Below are 18,778 nucleotides of genomic sequence, written 5' to 3'. Positions count from 1 at the left end.
CATATACTATTTGTTAAATAAAGATGCTTTAAAATGACATACATAAAATCAGTAATTTTATACTGTCATAGAAAAACAATCACAGGAATGGTGACCCAGATTAACTGTGAATTTGAGGAAGTTGTTCCAAGTTCAAACCCAAACTCCCAAAGTGAAGTAGAGGAAACCAGTTTATACACCCATGAGGACTACACTGAAGTCTTTACACTTGTCAGCGGTTTAGAAAAATATCCAGCACTTCAAGCACAGAATGAAGGTAAAACATTTGTTATTTCTATCATTATAAAACATATCTTAGTAACATACAGTTGTTCATTTTGGTGAATTTTTTTAATTGGATTTTTAATTTTTCTATTTTATTAAAGGTATCCACCTGCAAAATTATAATTCCAAGCTTTGCCACATTATGGAAATACTTGTCTTTCATCTTCATCCCCTTTTTGTGAATTTGGTTGTTTTTGGAGTTTATGTGTGCTGGGCCTCAAAATAGCATCAGGGACTTGATCATAGTGTGTTTACATCATATTACTACAATGATATTAGCATCTGTGCAAGGATCTGATGACACAGCAACCTGGTATAACTTTAAAGTAGTAGATTATTAAATGATGGCTGTATTTTATTTTCCAAAATATACTAAAGATTTTCTGTCTCATCTAATTTATGTGAAACTATAATTCAAAGTAGAGATGGAATAGTTGCAGTATTAGATCAGGAAATTCACCTAGTTTTTACAAACTTACCATAAATAATAATTAAAGTACATTTTATCCAAATTATATTCCAAATTTTCATCTTCCTAAAAGGTGTTGAATTCTTCCAACTTGCTGAGAACTACTTTTCTTGTATGTGGGACAGCCTATTCCCTTTTAAAATAAAAAGACTTAAAGTTTAAGGTATGCTATAGCTTGAGCTACAATAACCTAACAGATAAATAATATATAATAATTTGGTCCTTTTACTACTGTTTTTATGCAAATATATAAATTGTGTATAAGATTTTTAAAGTTGGCAAACAGGTGTGTGATGATATAGAGTTAAATCCCTCTTATAGTTTGAGATGAAAGAGAGTAAGAAATTTCATTAAAGACTAAACTTGAGAGAATGATGTATTAGGAATAATCTGAATTTGGAGTCAGAGGATTTGATCATAGTCTGAATCTACTCTTAAAAAGTGGTGCAATTTGGGGACGGTTATTAAAAATTATGGTTTTCAATTTTCTTTTATAATTTCTTTTAATTCTTCTAATTTTCTTATAAAAATGTGGGGATTCAGGGGTACCTGGGTGGCTCAGTCGACTGAACACCTTACTCTTGATTTCAGCTCAGGTCATGATTTCAGGGTTGTGAGATAGAGCTGTGTATTTGGCTTCACGCTGAGTGTGGATCCTGCATAAGATTCTCTCTCTCCCTCTGCCCCTCCTTACTGCTTGTGCACTCTCTGTCTCTAAAAATAAAAAAATAAAATTAAAAAAAAAATAGAAATATAGGGATCAACTAATATATATGTACATGTAAAGAGATGGTGTATAAAAATAACAGATACACAAACATAGCTATTATTATTAATGTGGAAAACCAGAAGCTGTTATTGGCAAACTTCATAATATCTACCATCAACTAGAGTCAGAAGCTTCTTTAACTACTATTCACTGAATGAAAATATGCTTGGGTCGGGTGCCTGGGTGCCTCGGTTAAGTGTCCGACTTTGGCTCAGGTCATGATCTCATGGTTCATGGGTTTGAGCCCAGTGTTGGGCTCTATGCCAGCTCAGAGTCTGGAGCTGGCTTCAGATTCTGTATCTCCCTCTCTCTCTCTGCCCCTCCCCTGTTTGGGCTGTCTCTCTCTCTCTCTCAAAAATAAGTAAACATTAAAAAATTTTAAGAAATATGTTTGGGTTTCCTAAATATATATCCTATATTGCCTTTGGGGTCTTATGTCATTAGACATCATTTTATAAATTTACATTTGCAATTTGATTTATTTTCTTTGCAGCTATATTGATTGCTGCCAGATTTATAGATACTTTGGTCTCAATGTTTAAATCAAAAGGAATGCATTATGCTTTGAAATTCAGTTGCTACTGTAAATTCTCTGTCTTAAAAGAATGCCATTAATTACTAAATTATAAGTTGATTTCAAAACATATATTTCTTTTTTTTTTTTTTTTTTTTTTTAAAGTTTTTTTTTTTTTTTCAACGTTTATTTATTTTTGGGACAGAGAGAGACAGAGCATGAATGGAGGAGGGGCAGAGAGAGAGGGAGACACAGAATCGGAAACAGGCTCCAGGCTCTGAGCCGTCAGCCCAGAGCCTGACGCGGGGCTCGAACTCACGGACCGTGAGATCGTGACCTGGCTGAAGTCGGACGCTTAACCGACTGCGCCACCCAGGCGCCCCAAAACATATATTTCTTAAAGACAAAAACAGTGGGTAATTTTCTTTTATTGTTTGTTGGTTTGTTGATATGTAGTAATTTTGCTACAACATTCACATGTTATTTGTCAGTAAATGTAATAATTTTATGCATATCCTTTTAGACATCCCAGTAATATATAATCAAATGTAAATGTAGCTTTATTTTTAATTTAATGTAATATAATTTAATTTAAAAATTTCTACGTTTTTATTTAAATTCTAGTTTAATATTGGTTTCAGGAGTAGAATTTGGTGATTCATCATAACAAGTGTCCTCTTTAATACCCATCACCCATTTATCTCATCCCCCATCCACCTCCCTCCATCAACCCTCAGTTTGTTCTCTATTGTTAAGAGTCTCTTATGGTTTGCTTCCCTCTCTCTCTCTTTTCTTTTTCCCTACCCATATGTTCAGCAATTTTGTTTCCTAAATTCCACATGTGAGTGAAATCATATGGTAGCTGTCCCTCTCTGACTTATTTCGCTTAACATAATATCCTCTAGCACCATCCACATCATTGCAAATGGTGAAATTTCATTCTTTTTGATGGCTGAATGATATTCCACTGTATATATAAACCACATCTTCTTTGTCCACTCATCAGTTGATGGACATTTGGGCTCTTTCCATAATTTGTTTTTGATAATGCTGCTATAAACATCAGGGTGTGTGTACCCCTTTCAATCTGTATTTTTGTATCCTTTAGGTAAATACCTAGTACTGCAATTGCTGAATTATAAGGTAGTTCTATTTTTAACTTTTTGAGGAACCTCCATGCTGTTCTCCAGAGTGGCTGCACCCGTTTGCATTCCCACCAACGTGTAAAAGGGTTTTCCTTTCTCTGCATCCTTGCCAGTATCTGTTGTTTTCTGTATTGTTAATTTTAACCATTTTGATAGGGTGTAAGGTGATATCTCATCGTGGTTTTGATTTGTATTTCCCTGATGATAAGTGATATTGAGCATCTTTTCATGTGTCTGTTAGCCATCTGGATGTCTTCTTTGGAAAAATTTCTATTCATGTCTTCTGCCCATTTCTTAATTGGATTATTTGTTTTTCAGGTGTTGAGTTTGATAAGTTCTCTGTAGATTTTGGAGACTCATCCTTTATCAGATATGTCATTTGAAAATATGTTCTCCCATTCTGTAGGCTGGCTTTTAGTTTTGTTGTTTCCTTTGCTGTGCAGAAGATTTTTATCTTGATGAAGTCCCAATAGTTCATTCTTGCTTTTGTTTCCTTTGCCTCTGGTGGCATGTCTAAGAAGAAGTTGCTCCAACCGAGGTCAAAGAGGTTGTTGCCTGTGTTCTCCTCTAGGATTTTGATGATTTCCTGTCTCACATTTAGGTCTTTCATCCATTTGAATTTATTTTTGTGTGTAGTGTAAGAAAGTGGCCCAGTTTCATTCTTCTGCATGTTGCTATCCAGTTTTCCCAACACCATTTTGAAGAGACTGTCTTTTTTCCATTGGATATTCTTTCCTGCTTTGTCAAAGATGAGTTGACCGTATAGTTGTGGGTCTATTTCTGAGTTTTCTATTTTGTTCCATTGATCTATGTGTCTGTTTTTGTGCTGATACCCTACTGTCTTGATTACTGCAGCTTTGTAATATAGCTTGAAGTCTGGAACTGCGATGCCTCCAGGTTTGCTTTTCTTTTTCAGAATTGCTTTGGCATTTGGGGTCTTTGATAGTTCCATACAAATTTTAGGATTGTTTGTTCTAGCACTGTGAAAAATGCTGGTGGTATTTTGATAGAGATTGCATTAAGTGTGTAGATTGCTTTGGGTAGTATAGATATTTTAACAATGTTTTTTCTTCCAGTCCACGAGCATGGAATTCTTTCCCATTTCTTTGTGTCCTCTTCAGTTTCATTCATAAATGTTCTATAGTTTTCAGAGTAAAGATCACTTTATTTTTAATTTTTTAAGAAAGTTGCACATGCATTTAGTTTAGAGAGGCAAATAGTTATTCAAAGTTTATAATAAAAAGCATCAGTCTCTGGCTTCATCAACCACCCATATATTTTTCCAGCTTTATTGAAGTATAATTAATAAATAAAAATTGTAATATATTTAAAGTGTACAATGTGGTAACTTAACATACATATACATTGTGAAAGATTCCCATTCATTGAATTAACACATCCATCACTTCACATATTCACTTTCTTCTTCTTCTTCTTCTTCTTCTTCTTCTTCTTCTTATTCTTCTTTTGGTAAGAACACACTTAGGTTCTATTCTTTTAGCAAATTTCAGTTATACACTACAGTATTATCAATGATAGTTACCATGTTATACATCAGATCCTCACACCTTATTCTGGAAGTTTGTCTGTTTTACCAGTCTCTCCCTATTTCCCCACAGCCCAGCCCCATGGCAACCACCATTCTACTCTCTATTTTCATGAGTCCTACTTTTTTTTTAGATTCAACATATAAGTCATACCATGCAGTATTTGTTGTTCTCTGCCTTGTTTATTTCACTTAGCAAAATGTCCTTTAATGTTCATTCATATTGCAAATAGCAGGATTTCCTTATTTTTTAAGGTTGAACAATATTTGTGTGTGTGTGTGTGTGTGTGTGTGTGTGTGTGTGTGTGTGTGTATAAAACATATTTTCTTTAAAGCACATTTTCTTTATCCATTCATCTATGGACAGACACTTACATGGTTTCCATGCCTTGGCTATCGTGAATAATGCTACAGTGAGAGTGTCTACAGGTATCTCTTTATGACATTGATTTTGTTGGCTGTCTGTTTCTGACTTTACATTTATATCTTTTTTTTTTTTTTGTCTTATTATGCTGACTAGGACCTCCAGTACATTGTTCAATTCAAGCAGTGATGGTTGCCGTCTTTGTCTTGTTCTTGACAGTAAAGAAGATACTCTAATGTTTCACCATTAAGAATGATGTAAATACCATTTCAGTGGTGAATCATTTACAGTGTTTACATCAGTTTCAATGGTGAAATGTTGAAAGAATTTATTGGGCTGAGGAAGCTCTTTCTGTTCTGAGTTTGCTAAGAGCTTTTGACCATGAATGAGGACTGAACTATGTTTTCTACGTCTATTAAAAAATATCTACATTCTAAATATATAGAATATCCCTTTATTAAAAACTTCCAAATCTATAATCTAAACATAAATCATTTTACTCTTGAGATCATATTTTGTCTGTATTATATTATTTTTTTTTTAATTTTTTTTTTCTTCCAACGTTTTATTTTATTTTTAAGACAGAGAGAGACAGAGCATGAATGGGGGAGGGGCAGAGAGAGAGGGAGACACAGAATCAGAAACAGGCTCCAGGCTCTGAGCCATCAGCCCAGAGCCTGACGCGGGGCTCGAACTCCCGGACCGCGAGATCGTGACCTGGCTGAAGTCGGACGCTTAACCGACTGCGCCACCCAGGCGCCCCTGTATTATATTATTTTTAAATACTAACATTGGGAACATTTCAGCACATAGTTATCTTCAAAAGCATGGCTTTTCAAAATAAGTCAGTCAGAGAAAGACAAATATCATATGATTTCATTCATGTGTGGAATTTAAGATACAAAACAGATGAGCATAAAGGAAGGGAAGCAAAAATAAGATAAAAACAAGGAAGCAAACCATAAAGAGACTCTTAAATACAGAAAACAAACAGGGTTGCTGGAGGGGTGTTAGGTGGGGGGATGGGCTAAATAGGTGATGGGCATTAAGTGGAGCACTTGTTGGGATGAACACTGGGTGTTCTATGTAAGTGAGAAATCCCTAAATTCTACTCCTGAAATCATTATTGCCCTCTATGTTAACTAACTTGGATTTAAATAATAAAAAAAAGCATGGCTTTTAATGACCCCAGTTTTAAATCTTATGTATGTATCATACATCTCCCAATTTGAGGACACTAATGTTTTTTTTAGTTGAAAAATTTTTTAATGTTTATTTATTTTTGGGAGACTGTGCATGAGCAGGGGAAGGGCAGAGAGAGAGGGAGATGCAGAACCTGAAGCAGGCTCCAGGTTCTGAGCTGTCGGCATACGAGTTGTGAGATCATGACCTGATCTCACTGACCTGAACCAAAGTTGGACACTTAACCAACTGAGCCACCCAGGCACCCCACTAATGTTGTTTTTAATTTCAAATATGTACATGAACGTATGCTTCCATTTCCAATTCTTTCCTTGGAGTGAATTTGTGGAAGTGGAATTATCTGATATATGTATTTCTTTTAGCTATTTGTCCACTAGCATGATATGAGGATACCCTGTTCACAGCAACCTTATCATCATTGTGTATATTACTACTAATATTATGTTAATATATTTTAACCAATGTGATGGACAAAAATTATGTTTTTACTTGTATTTTAAAAATTATTCATGTTTACTGGCCATTTATATATTTTTATTTTGTGAAATGATTCTCACTTTTATCTATTTTAAAAAAATTTTTTTACATTTATTTATTTTTGATAGAGACAGAGCACAAGTGGGGGAGGGGCAGAGAGAGAAGGAGACACAGAATCTGAAGCAGGCTCCAGGCTGTCAGCACAGAGTCTGATGCGGGGCTCGATCTCACAAACTGCAAGATCATGACCTGAGCTGAAGTCAGACGCTCAACTGACTGAGCCACCCAGGCGACCCTATCTATTTTTCTATTATATATATTAAATATAGGAATAGAAGATATATTTGTTAAAAGATATATTTAATATATTTGAAATTAACTAGTTTCATTAGTGTTTTCTTTTAAGGTTTCTTTCATTGCTTTTATACTTAGAAAATTCTTCCTTAAATTAGATAAATATTTATTCATATTTTCTTTAAGGTTTTCCTTAAGACTTTGGTATATCTTTAAAAGTACAGATATCAGGGTGCCTGATAGTGCAGTTGGTTAAGCATCCAACTTTGGCTTAGGTGATGATCTCATGTCTTGTGGGTTCGGGCCCGTGTTGGGCTCTGTGCTGACAGCTCAGAACCTGGAGCCTGCTTTGGATTCTGTGTCTGCCTCTCTCTCTGCTCCTCCCCCACTCATGCTCTCTCTCTCTCACTCAAAAAATGAATAAACATTAAAAATATAAATAAATAAAAGTAAGAATAAAAAATATTTTTTCCAAATGTGTTGGCAGTTGTCTCAGTTTCATTTATGGAATAGTCTTTCCTTTCTCTACTGTTTAGAAATGCCACTTACAAAATATGCTAAATCCTTGCCCACATTAGAATGTTTCTGGATTTTCTATTATATTCTATTGATTTATCTGTAATTGTATCATACAGTTTTAACTATTTAATATATAATTATAACATGTATTAATAGTATATATGTTTTTGCTTTTAAAATTTTTTTCCCTACTCTCATGTCCTTATTCTTCCAGATTTACTTTCAGTAAATCGGTTTTCCACATTCCAAAACAGATCTCTTGACAAATTGAAATGTCATTGGGATTTTTACTTTTTTTTTTTTTTTTTTTTTTTTACCATAGTTAGTCTTACTAGCCAGGAAAATGGTTTATCTGGGCTTTTATTCAGTTTTTAATGGTCTTCATTAAAGTTTTAGTTTCCTGCATATACTTTCTTGCTCATTTTTGTTATGTTGCTTCTTCAATGTTTGTATACTTGTCACCATTATGAATGAATTTTGCCATTAATTTTTGAGGTTTTTATATGTTTGAAAACCATAGATTTTATTTTTTTTTTATCAGACACCTAGTGAACTCCTTTATTTGTTTTCATTTAGTTATCTTGGGTTTCCTAGGAAGACACAAGAATCTTCTGCCAAGAATAAACTTGTCTTTCGTGTCAGTAGACCTCTATTTTCTGTTGCTTTTCATAGTTAAGTAGCTAAAATTTTGTTTCTTTATAACAATTTAACACTCTTTTACAATAGAAGAAAACAGTCTCCACATATCCGTGTTGGTACATAGAAGAGCTGTAAGAAAGTAAGAACTCCAGGAAATGTTGTATAACCTTAAGACTATAGGAAGTAGTACCCTTCCTAAAACAATTATTGTGTGGTTACAAAGAACATTGGTTATGGTGTGATGCTGCCCTCAAGTGGCTCTTTCAAAAAAGGGTGCTTGGAAAACAGGACTTCATAACTGATAGATGTTTCCATGCACTCACAGAAATACTAGGATGAGCCGTTGGAAGGGAAGATGGCTAGAGGGCCTGTGTTTGGAAGTGCAAGGTGGAGACAGGGATATAAACAAATGCTGTTTGTGGTTTTGCTATGAATATGACTTCATTAATACTTACAGAATGGATGTATGAATGAACAATCTTAAATGGTCTCACATAGGCCCTATTTAGACATTGAATTGATTGGCTGGCTTTCTTTGGTATATAAAAGAACTATGCCATGAAATTGAGAACTCTTGGCCATGAAATTATTAGGAATTTAACAGGTTCAGTAAGTAATCTCTTAGGAGGCCAGTTTATAGAACAAGTTTTCTTGGCATTTCAAGGTAGCACCAGGCAAAGGGATGTTTCCTGGCTGCCTTCTTAACACCACATATTTATTAAACATATGCATACCAATGATGTAATTGGTTATGGGAGACATCACTCCATGCTATTTGTCTCTCATGCCATTCTAAAAGTACCTAACTGAAAGGCCACTACCCAGAACAAGAGACTGTTGCTCCTCCCTCAGTGGGGCTTTTGCTTTTGAAATTTGGCTTTCTGAGCAGTTTTTCATCTGAACTTAGATTTTCCTTTTCCTCTTTCCACTCAGGATCTCACTGAAGAACAGGAGCAAGTTTTATGTTCTCTCCCTTGGCTCAGAAACTGTTTAAAGCACTGACACAGTTGGCTAAGATTTTAAAATAACTTGAACATCGTAGGGTGGGGATAGGAGAAATTTATTCCAGCAATTAACTGTTAGCTATAGTATTTCCTAATATATAATATGTATCACACTTCTCAAGTAGATCTTGCCATATAACTTTCGTTGTAAAATTGACTATAATTTTCTACTTCTAATTTACAATAGAAACAATTTTTTTTTTTATCATTGCAATGATAGAATCTGAGTTGATCTCATTCGTAGGTTTTGTAGACCATCTCCATTCTCTACATCTCAGAATCTCTGGGGATGAATTAGAGACTTTAAGAGGTAAAATGATTCGGGGCACCCGGGTGGCTCAGTTGGTTAAGCTTCCGGCTCTTCACTTCGGCTAGGTCATGATTTCTACGGTCTGTGAGATTGAACCCCTCATCGGGCTCTGCACTGACAGTGTGGAGCCTGCTTGGGATTTCTCTCTCCCTCTCTTTCTGCCCTTCCCCCACTTGCTCTCTATCTCTCCAAGTAAATAAAAAACTGAAAAACAAACAAACAAAAAAGAGGTAAAATGATGCAAAGAAAAGACTAGGTTCAGAAAAAGTCAAATGCTTTTATTTCTTTACAACTTTGCTTAGGCTACTCCTGGTTGTTTTGAAGCATAAGGCCGTAAGATATTTTCCTCCCTTGATTAAACTAATCTCTGTTGAAAATAAAAAATGAAGCATTACAACTCTTTCAGGATGTTTGGTTACTACTCGGTGTACTAAGTAATACTAAAATCTATTGAGCTCTTACCTATATGCTAATCCTATGCAGCATGCTTTATATGCACAATACAGTGAAGAACTAAGGACTTTAAAGTGTGTTTGAAAATCCTACCTTTGGGATGAGCACTGGGTGTTGTATGGAAACCAATTTGTCAATAAACTTCATATAAAAAAAAAAAAAAAAAAAAGAAAATCCTACCTATATCTAATGGCTGACTGCAGTAACTATCTAGATCCCGTTGTGTAACTTTTAGATTTTTTTCTTATTCCTTTACATTTCTTTTTTTTCCAGATTTTTCTATTGATGAAGAAATAATTTTTGTAAATAGCTTGATGTCCTATAAAAGTCAGCTACCAACTTTGCATACTCTGTTGAGTAGGCTAAAACTATATTTGATAAATGACCCCATTTTAGATTTCAAAGGACAGATCTTCACAGAAGCTAATTTCTTCAGGTACTTAATTGTCCAATGTTTATTATATATATATATATATATATATATATATATATATATATGTATTATATTTGGCATTTAAAAGAATTTAAGTTTATTGATTTAATTAAGATAGACCTGTCTTTAAAATTATCAACATTAAGTATAAAACTTTTTCTACTTAAGTTTACTGAAATCAAAGAAATTCATATTATCTCTGTTGCAATTTGTTAACAAAAATACAACTTAAAATGATTGTTAATACTGTCTCAAAAGATTTTATGGGTAATTGTTTTTGTTTTTGTTTTAATTTATATCCAAGTTAGTTAGCATATAGTGCAACAATGATTTCAGGAGTAGATTCCTTAATGCTCCTTACCCATTTAGCCCATCCTGCCTCCCACAACCCCTCCAGTAACCCTCAGTTTGTTCTCCATATTTATGAAGCTCTTCTGTTTTGTCTCCCTCCGTGCTTTTATATTATTTTTGTTTCCCTTTCCTTATGTTCATCTGTTCTGTGCCTTAAAGTCCTCATATGAGTGAAGTCATATGATATTTGTCTTTCTCTGACTAATTTTGCTTGGCATAATACCCTCTAGTTCCATCCATGTAGTTGCAAATGGAAAAATTTCAGTCTTCTTGATTGCCAGGTAATACTCCATTGTATATCTATATACCACATCTTCTTTATTCATTCATCCATCGATGGACATTTGGGCTCTTTCCATACTTCGGCTATTGTTGATAGTGCTGCTATAAACATTGGGGTGCATGTGCCCCTTCAAAACAGCATTCCTGTATCCCTTGGATAAATACCTAGTAGTGCAGTTGCTGGGTCACAGGGTAGTTCTATTTTTAATTTTTTGAGGAACCTCCATACTGTTTTCCAGAGTGGCTGCACCAGTTTGCATTCCCACCAGCAATGCCAAAGAGATCCTCTCTTTCCACATCCTCGCTAACATCTGTTGCCTGAGTTGTTAATGTTAGCCATTCTGACAGGTGTGAGGTGGTATCTCATTGTGGTTTTGATTTGTATTTCCCTGATGATTTGTATTTGATTTGTATTTCCCTGATGATGAGTGATGTTGAGCATTTTTTCATGTGTCAGTTGGCCATCTGGATGTATTCTTTGGAGAAGTATCTATTCTTGTCTTTTGCCCATTTCTTCACTGGATTATTTGTTTTTTTGGGTGTTGAGTTTGATGAGTTCTTTATAGATTTTGGATACTAACCCTTTATCTGATATGTCGTTTGCAAATATCTTCTCCCATTCTGTCAGCTGCCTTTTAGTTTTGCTGATTGTTTCCTTCACTGTGCAAAAGCTTTTTATGTATGTATGTATGTGTGTATGTATATTTATGTATTTTTGAGAGAAAAAGAGTGGAGAGGGGGAGAGGCAGAGAGAGAGGGAGACACAGAATCCGAAGCAGGCTCCAGGCTCTGAGCTGTCAGCACAGAGCCCGATGTGGGGCTTGAACTCATGAACCATCAGATCATGACCTGAGCCAAAGTCAGATGCTTAATCTACTGAGCCACTCAGGCGCCCCTATTTTTTATAATTTTTATTTTTTTAAGGTTTATTCATTTTTCAGAGATAGAGAGACAGAGCATGAGCAGGGGAGGGGCAGAGAGAGAGGGAGGCACAGAATCTGAAACAGGCTCCACGCTCTGAGCTGTCAGCACAGAGCCCGATGCAGGGCCCGAACTCATGGACGGCAAGATCATGACCTGAGCTGAAGTGGGACACTCAACCAACTGAGCTACCCAGGCACCCCAGATGTTTTTTATTTTGATGAGGTCTCAATAGTTCTTTTGCTTTTGTTTCCCTGGCCTCTGAAGAGGTGTTGAGTAAGAAGTTGCTGCAGACAAGGTCAAAGAGGTTTTTGCCTGCTTTCTCCTTGAGGATTTTGATGGCTTCCTGTCTTACATTTATGTCTTTCATCCATTTTGAGTTTATTTTTGTGTATGGTGTAAGAAAGTGGCCCAGGTTCATTTTTCTGCATGTCGCTGTCCAGTTTTCCCAGCATCACTTGCTGAAGAGACTGTCTTTATTCCATTCGATATTCTTTCCTCCTTTGTCAAAAATTAGTTGGCCATTCGTTTGTGGGTCCATTTCTGGGTTCTCTATTCTGTCCCATTGATCTGAGTGTCTGTTTTTGTGCCAGTACCATACTGTCTTGATTACAGCTATGTAATACAGTTTGAAGTCCAGGATTGTGATGCCTCGTGCTTTTCTCCTGGTTTTCTTTTTCAAGATTGCTTTGGCTATTCGGGGTCTTTTCTGGTTCCATACAAATTTTAGGATTGGTTGATCTGGCTGTGAAGAATGCTGGTGTTATTTTGATAAGTATTGCATTGAATATGTAGATTGCTTTGGGTGGTATTGACATTTTAACAATATTTGTTCTTCCTATCCAGGAGCATGGAATGTTTTTCCATTTTTTTGTGTCGTCTTCAGTTTCTTTCATAAGCTTTCTATAGTTTTCAGTATATAGATTTTTCACCTCTTTGGTTAGATTTATTCCTAGGTATTTTATGGTTGTAAATATTTTTTTTTAATTTTTTAATGTTCATTTATTTTTGAGAGAGACAGAAAGAGAGAGAGAGAGAGAGAGAGAGAGAGAGAGAGAGAGAGAGAATGAACACCTGAAGTAGGAAGGAGCAGAGAGAGGGAGACACAGAATCTGAAGTAGGCTCCAGGATCTGAGCTGTCAGCACAGAGCCCGATGCGAGGCTTGAACCCACAGAATGGCGAGATCATGACCTGAACTGAAGTCAGACGCCCAACCGCTGAGCCATCCAGGTGCCCCAAGTTGTAAATATTTTTTAAAGGAGAAAATATTCTGGGCACCTGGGTGGCTCAGTCGGTTAAGCATCCAATTCTTGATTTTTAGCTTAGATCATGATCCCAGGGTCATGGGAACAAGCCCCAAGTTGGGCTCTGTGCTGAGCGTGGAGCCTGGGTAACATTCTCTCTCTCTCTTCCTCTGCCCCTCCCCCATTTGTGTGAGCTTTCTCCCTCTAAAAAAGAAAAATAAAGGTAAAAATATTCTTCATGTGCTCACAAGTCTAGTTGTTATCAATATCTTATCATTGCTTTACCTCAACTCCAGTTTTAATCATTGTGTAGTTTGATTGACTACATTTAGTATGTACCTTGCTTTTAGTGAACACTAACTTAATGTTTCATTTTTTGTTAAGGGAATCTTTCTCTTTTCAAGGAGATTTGAAAAATTTTGTGAAAGAAGATTTTTACATGGATAAAGAAAACTTTTGTCAGGAAAAACTAGAAGATACAGTAGGTTTAAATGAAACTGTAATACTTGCTTTCAGTAGTATTTTTGTAAAAGTTAGTAAAGCACACTTTTATAAATTTTAATACATTGACCATCTACTACTGTCAAGTTTAAAAAGATTTGGTAATGAGTTGAATATATTAATAGTGGAGTCAAATTTAAGATAATGGTTCTAATCTTTAGCCACACATTGGAATTACTTGGATAGTTTTAATAAAATACTGAAGCCTAGGTCCTACTCAGATATATTCTGATTAAACTCATCTGTTTTGCAGCCCAGGTATAATGGATTTAAAAACCTTCTTAATGATTTTAATAAATATACCTGGTATAAGACATTAGGTGGCCATGTTCTAATTTACAAAATGGAGACAAGCTATAATTGTTGATTTTGATTTATGAGTTAAACACAAAACAGCACACACTATGTAAGAGAAGTGATCTCACTGAAATAGTAAGAATAAATATAGTCTGAGACTTCATTTTAGGTGATGCCAATGGTTAATAAGGAAGATAGCATCTTTCATATTAAAGATCAAATTTTGGGGCACCTGGGTGGCTGAGTCGGTTAAGTGCCTGACTCTTGATTTCGGCTCAAGTCATGATCTCATGGTTCCTGAGTCTGAGCTCCATAGCAGGCTCTATGCTGACAGCATGGAGTCTGCTTGGGATTCTCACTCCCTCTCTCTCTGCCCCTCCCCTGCTCACTCTCTCTTTCTCTTTCATTCTCAAAATAACTTAAAAAAAAAAAAGATCAAATTTCTCAAAAGCACCCCCTCTTTTTTAGTATACAGTTCCAATAGCACACAAAATTGTTGTTATGATATTAGTACAAAGAATTTTAGCAATTGAGAGTAAAAACAACTTTTTGCAGCATAGCAAACTCAAAAAACTAGGCCCACATAGATTAGATGCATTTATAAAATTACTTTAAACATTTTTTTGAGACAACTAAAAATATTGTATATTTGGGGCTTAAAACATTCAAAGGAGATAGATATATCCATATCTTAAGGCATTTAAAGGGTTTCCTTACAATTAAAAATCTTAACACACATGGTGAAAATATTAATTCACTTATTATCCCCTTTCTCTAGTCCCCCTCTTCCTCACCCATTAGCTCTGAGAATTATGCACATAGAATCCAGTTCTGTAGGAATGAAAGAGAAGTGTATTTAATGAAGTGCAGTGAAGATCCATTCCATTTACCCCTTTTACTTCTTCCCAATCATCATCTCTGATCTGCTGCAGTTACTGCTTTTAACGTAGAATTTTTAAAATTTGTTATTAACCCAAAAGAAGATATTTCTGCATCTGGGGATATTGTATATCACTAGTGTAATCAGTAGCCATAAAAGACATTACTCAGAACATTGCTTATAATACATTTTTGGCTAGTATACCTCTGTTTTTTTAAAGTGTTTGCATAACATTAAAATTTTTGAATGTTTAGTTTAAAATTTGGTATACCAATTAGGGGTACCTGGGTGGCTCAGTTGGTTAAGTGTCCAACTCTTGATTTTGGCTCAGGTCATGATGTCACTGTGAGGTTGAGCCCTGCATTGGGCTCTGAACTGACAGTGCAGAGCCTGCTTGGGATTCTCTCTCTCCCTCTCTCTCTGCCCCTCCTCCACTTATGTGAAGATGCTGTCTCTCAAAATAAATAAATAAACTTTACAAGTAAATAAATAAATCAAATTTGGTACACCAGTTAAAGTTATAAAATTATATAAATTTAATATAAATTATATATATCTGTTTATGAATCCAGAAATATTTATCTGGAAAATCTCCCTAAAAACTTGTTTTACAAATTATTTCAGCCATCAGTTTTGCTTGAGTGTGAATTCTTAATACCTACAAGCCTCAAACAAGAAGTTGATATTCCATCACTCACCAAACTAAAGGAATCATTAAACTTAATGCCAAAAATAATAAATTATGTAGATGAAAATGAAAAGCTTTTCAAAAGAGGTGAGAATAAATTTAAAAGTATATTACTTGTAAAACTACTTAATAATGTTTGTTGTAAAAAATGTGTTGATTAAACTGTTTTCTGAACCTCCAGATTTTTGAAGTGTCTATAGTTTACATGGTGGAATCTTAGAATTATTGTTGATGAGATTCTTTTCTCATTGTCTTTCTCTTTATATACTTGCAAACTTAAAACCTCTCTGAAATTAACCATGTCAAGATAATTACACAAATAAAGCTAAATCACCTATGACTTATTCTAATTTTTTAAAATTGTTTTCTTATAAACAATGACAAAGTACTAACAACTCTTAGGCTGAGTTTAGTTATATAAGGAGAAGCACAGAGTGAGGTTATGACTCATGGAATCAGATGACTGGGAGAATCATAACCTAAAATGTAGATGTTTTTATCCCAGTTAGATTTAGTAAATATTGTTGAATTCTTTCTAATGACAATTTAAGCCCAAATATTTAACTACCTTTTTATTTAATTCCAGTTGAAATCATCAAAGATGTATAATATTACAAAGGAGGAAAGGGAGATTTATGATGTCCATTAAGGACAGGGATGCTTGCCATTAATAGATCACAGACTTAAAGGAATCCTTGCAGACAAGGCTAAATCAAGTGAATTACTGATCAATCTATAAGTCAAAGCAAAGGAATGAAAAGTCAGTCTAAGAAAGTTGATCAAATTCATACCAGAACTTGAAAACATAGTAGAGCTTAAAACTGCAGAGTGGCCCGCTGGCTTGTTAGGAGGACAAAATCTATGAATGCTAATGTAAAGGACAAGTGACTTTACTGAAGTGTTACACTCCCAGCCTTCAGTTGGCTCTGATGGTATACTAAGTAAAACAGAGTCATTGCCACAGTGGAATGAGAAAGATTACCAAAAAACTGATGTAATAGTTATGCTGATAGTAAACTTTCTTCCTTTTCAGATCTTACTACCAAGCATGGAATTGGCATTGAGGATATAAAATGCAGCTCCACAGAGATTTTGGCCATTCAAAGCTATGGTGAACCGGAGTACAATCAACCAGGTAGAAATTTTGAGTAAATCATTGAGTTTATCAGAGATTACCTCTATGTGATGTAAAAGTACAATACATTCACATATAAGGTCTACTATGAGACAGTTTTCACATTTAAAACTTGATTATTGCAATCCAAGTTGTCATTTTTTTCTCTTACCTATCCATTTACATTTGTTATGATAATTAACTCTATCCTTCTGGCATCAAAACTGAATAATATACAGAGAGAATTAAAAGATTGAGGAAGAATGGAGGAAATAGCATTAATATTAAGATCAGAAATCTTATAATATTATAGTTCAGTAAATAAAATTTTATATTTTATCTCAGTGTTAGTAATCTTGCTGACCCTTGTTATACTTTTGTAAATTTGACTTTTTAATCACCCAAAACAGTCCTATCATTTTTATTATTATTATCCTACCAGATTTGGACTCTGAATCATCTTTTGTTCCACTGTAATGCCAAATTGTGTTGCTTCTTAACTATGTTGGTGGTACTGTTGTTTAGTTACATTTTGGAAGTTTTATTTATGAAAGTGATAGAAACACACCGACTACTTATGAATAAATGAGTTTCAGTTTCTCAAGCCCACCCTATAAATCTGTAACTCTGTGTTGGGCCACCTAGACTCTAGTTTTATTAAGGTAAAGTATTAGTCGCCATTAATACTATTTACTTAACTTCACCAATATTTCGTATGGAGATAAAAGTAGTACTGTCTCTGTAGTACTGACAACATAAGTTTCAGAATTAAAAGCATTATTACATATAAGACTCTTAGAGTTTATTTCATACTATAAACTCAATATAGTTGTCAGTGTATTTTTTTTAAATCGCCACTATCACAGTTGAGATACCATGAGATAAATGTGTAAGTCCTTATATGGAAATTTAAAACTATCATTTTGTATTTCAAGTAACCCAAATGTCTTTTTACTAAAAAATTATTTTTGAAAATTTTTATTGTAACAGAATGATCAACATAATAGTTATTTATAAAAAAAGTTCCAAATTATACTTAATTTTATTTAAGGTTTATATAATTTGTTATTTTTTAAACTTTTATGTATTCTAGTCGAGTTAGAAATGCCACTAACTCATCTATATCAAACAAACCAACATTCTTCCATGACTTCATTAACAGGACTTCAGACATTTCCATTTTCTCCTAGTGAAAAAATGTAAGTAAAGAACTTACTACATTTTACCTACTAAAATGTAAGTAAAGAACTCAAATTGTGGGACACCTGGGTGGCTCAGCTGGTTAAACACCGGATTCTTGATTTCCATTCAGGTCATGGTCTCAAGGTCATGGGACTGAGCTCTGTGTTGGGCTCTGTGCTGAGTGTACAGAGCCCGCTTGGGATTCTCTCTCTCCCTTTCTCTCTGCCTCTCTCTCTCTCTCTCTCAAACTAAAAATAAATAAACATTAAAAAATATATATTAGCAGGGTTGGATTCATTCTAAGATGTCTTTCCTTGGCTTCTAGATAACTTCTCTTCTTATGGTCTTTCCTCCGTTTGTGTCTGTCCTAATTTCCTAATCTTATAAGGACATCAGTCATATTGGATTAGTAGCCATCTTAACCACCCACCTCATTTTAACTTAATTACCTCTTTAAAGTCCGTCTCCAAATACAATCACATTCTGAGGTACTGAGAGTTAAGGCTTCAGTATATGAATTTTGGTCACAATTCAGCCCATAATAAGCAACCAAGAGCCCTGAACTAGAGTCAGATTGCCTGACTGTATCACTTATTAGCTCTGTGACCTTAATTGCCCTGTGCCTCAGTTTCCTTATCTGTAACATTGGGATATTTATAGTATATACCTTTCAGGGTTGTTATGAGGCCTTTTAAGAGATTTTCAAAGCTTTCTGACCAGGAATAGCCAAGGACCACAGGGCAGTGTGGACAGGGGTCCCTCCATAGATTTGGCTGTCAAATTACTCCTCTAGGAGTACTAGGGGTCACATCCCATCTCTAATAGATGACATCCACTGACCTTGTTTACCTGCCAATGTACTATTGGTGTTGGGGGAAGTAGACTTGTAGAACCAAGTATTGATCCACAAATCT

The 18,778-nt window shown here is 34.9% G+C and overlaps 1 protein-coding gene across 1 annotated transcript in view; it reads left to right on the top strand.

The window, feature by feature from the left end:
- The window catches only part of SHOC1 (shortage in chiasmata 1), an 84,574-nt gene that overhangs the window by 16,854 nt on the left and 48,942 nt on the right, over nt 1-18,778 (top strand). The window contains exons 5-10 of the mRNA XM_047067743.1: nt 72-256; nt 10,244-10,406; nt 13,587-13,683; nt 15,505-15,655; nt 16,602-16,703; nt 17,776-17,881. Coding sequence (XP_046923699.1) covers nt 72-256; nt 10,244-10,406; nt 13,587-13,683; nt 15,505-15,655; nt 16,602-16,703; nt 17,776-17,881 — 804 coding nt within the window. The remainder of the gene's footprint in view (nt 1-71; nt 257-10,243; nt 10,407-13,586; nt 13,684-15,504; nt 15,656-16,601; nt 16,704-17,775; nt 17,882-18,778) is intronic.

Source organism: Lynx rufus, unplaced genomic scaffold (genome assembly GCF_022079265.1).
Source record: "Lynx rufus isolate CCGP_SWC_20201006 ecotype Redwood Valley unplaced genomic scaffold, mLynRuf1.p SCAF_10, whole genome shotgun sequence".
Classification (NCBI taxonomy): domain Eukaryota; kingdom Metazoa; phylum Chordata; class Mammalia; order Carnivora; family Felidae; genus Lynx; species Lynx rufus.
This window is presented reverse-complemented; position numbering and strand designations above follow the sequence as displayed.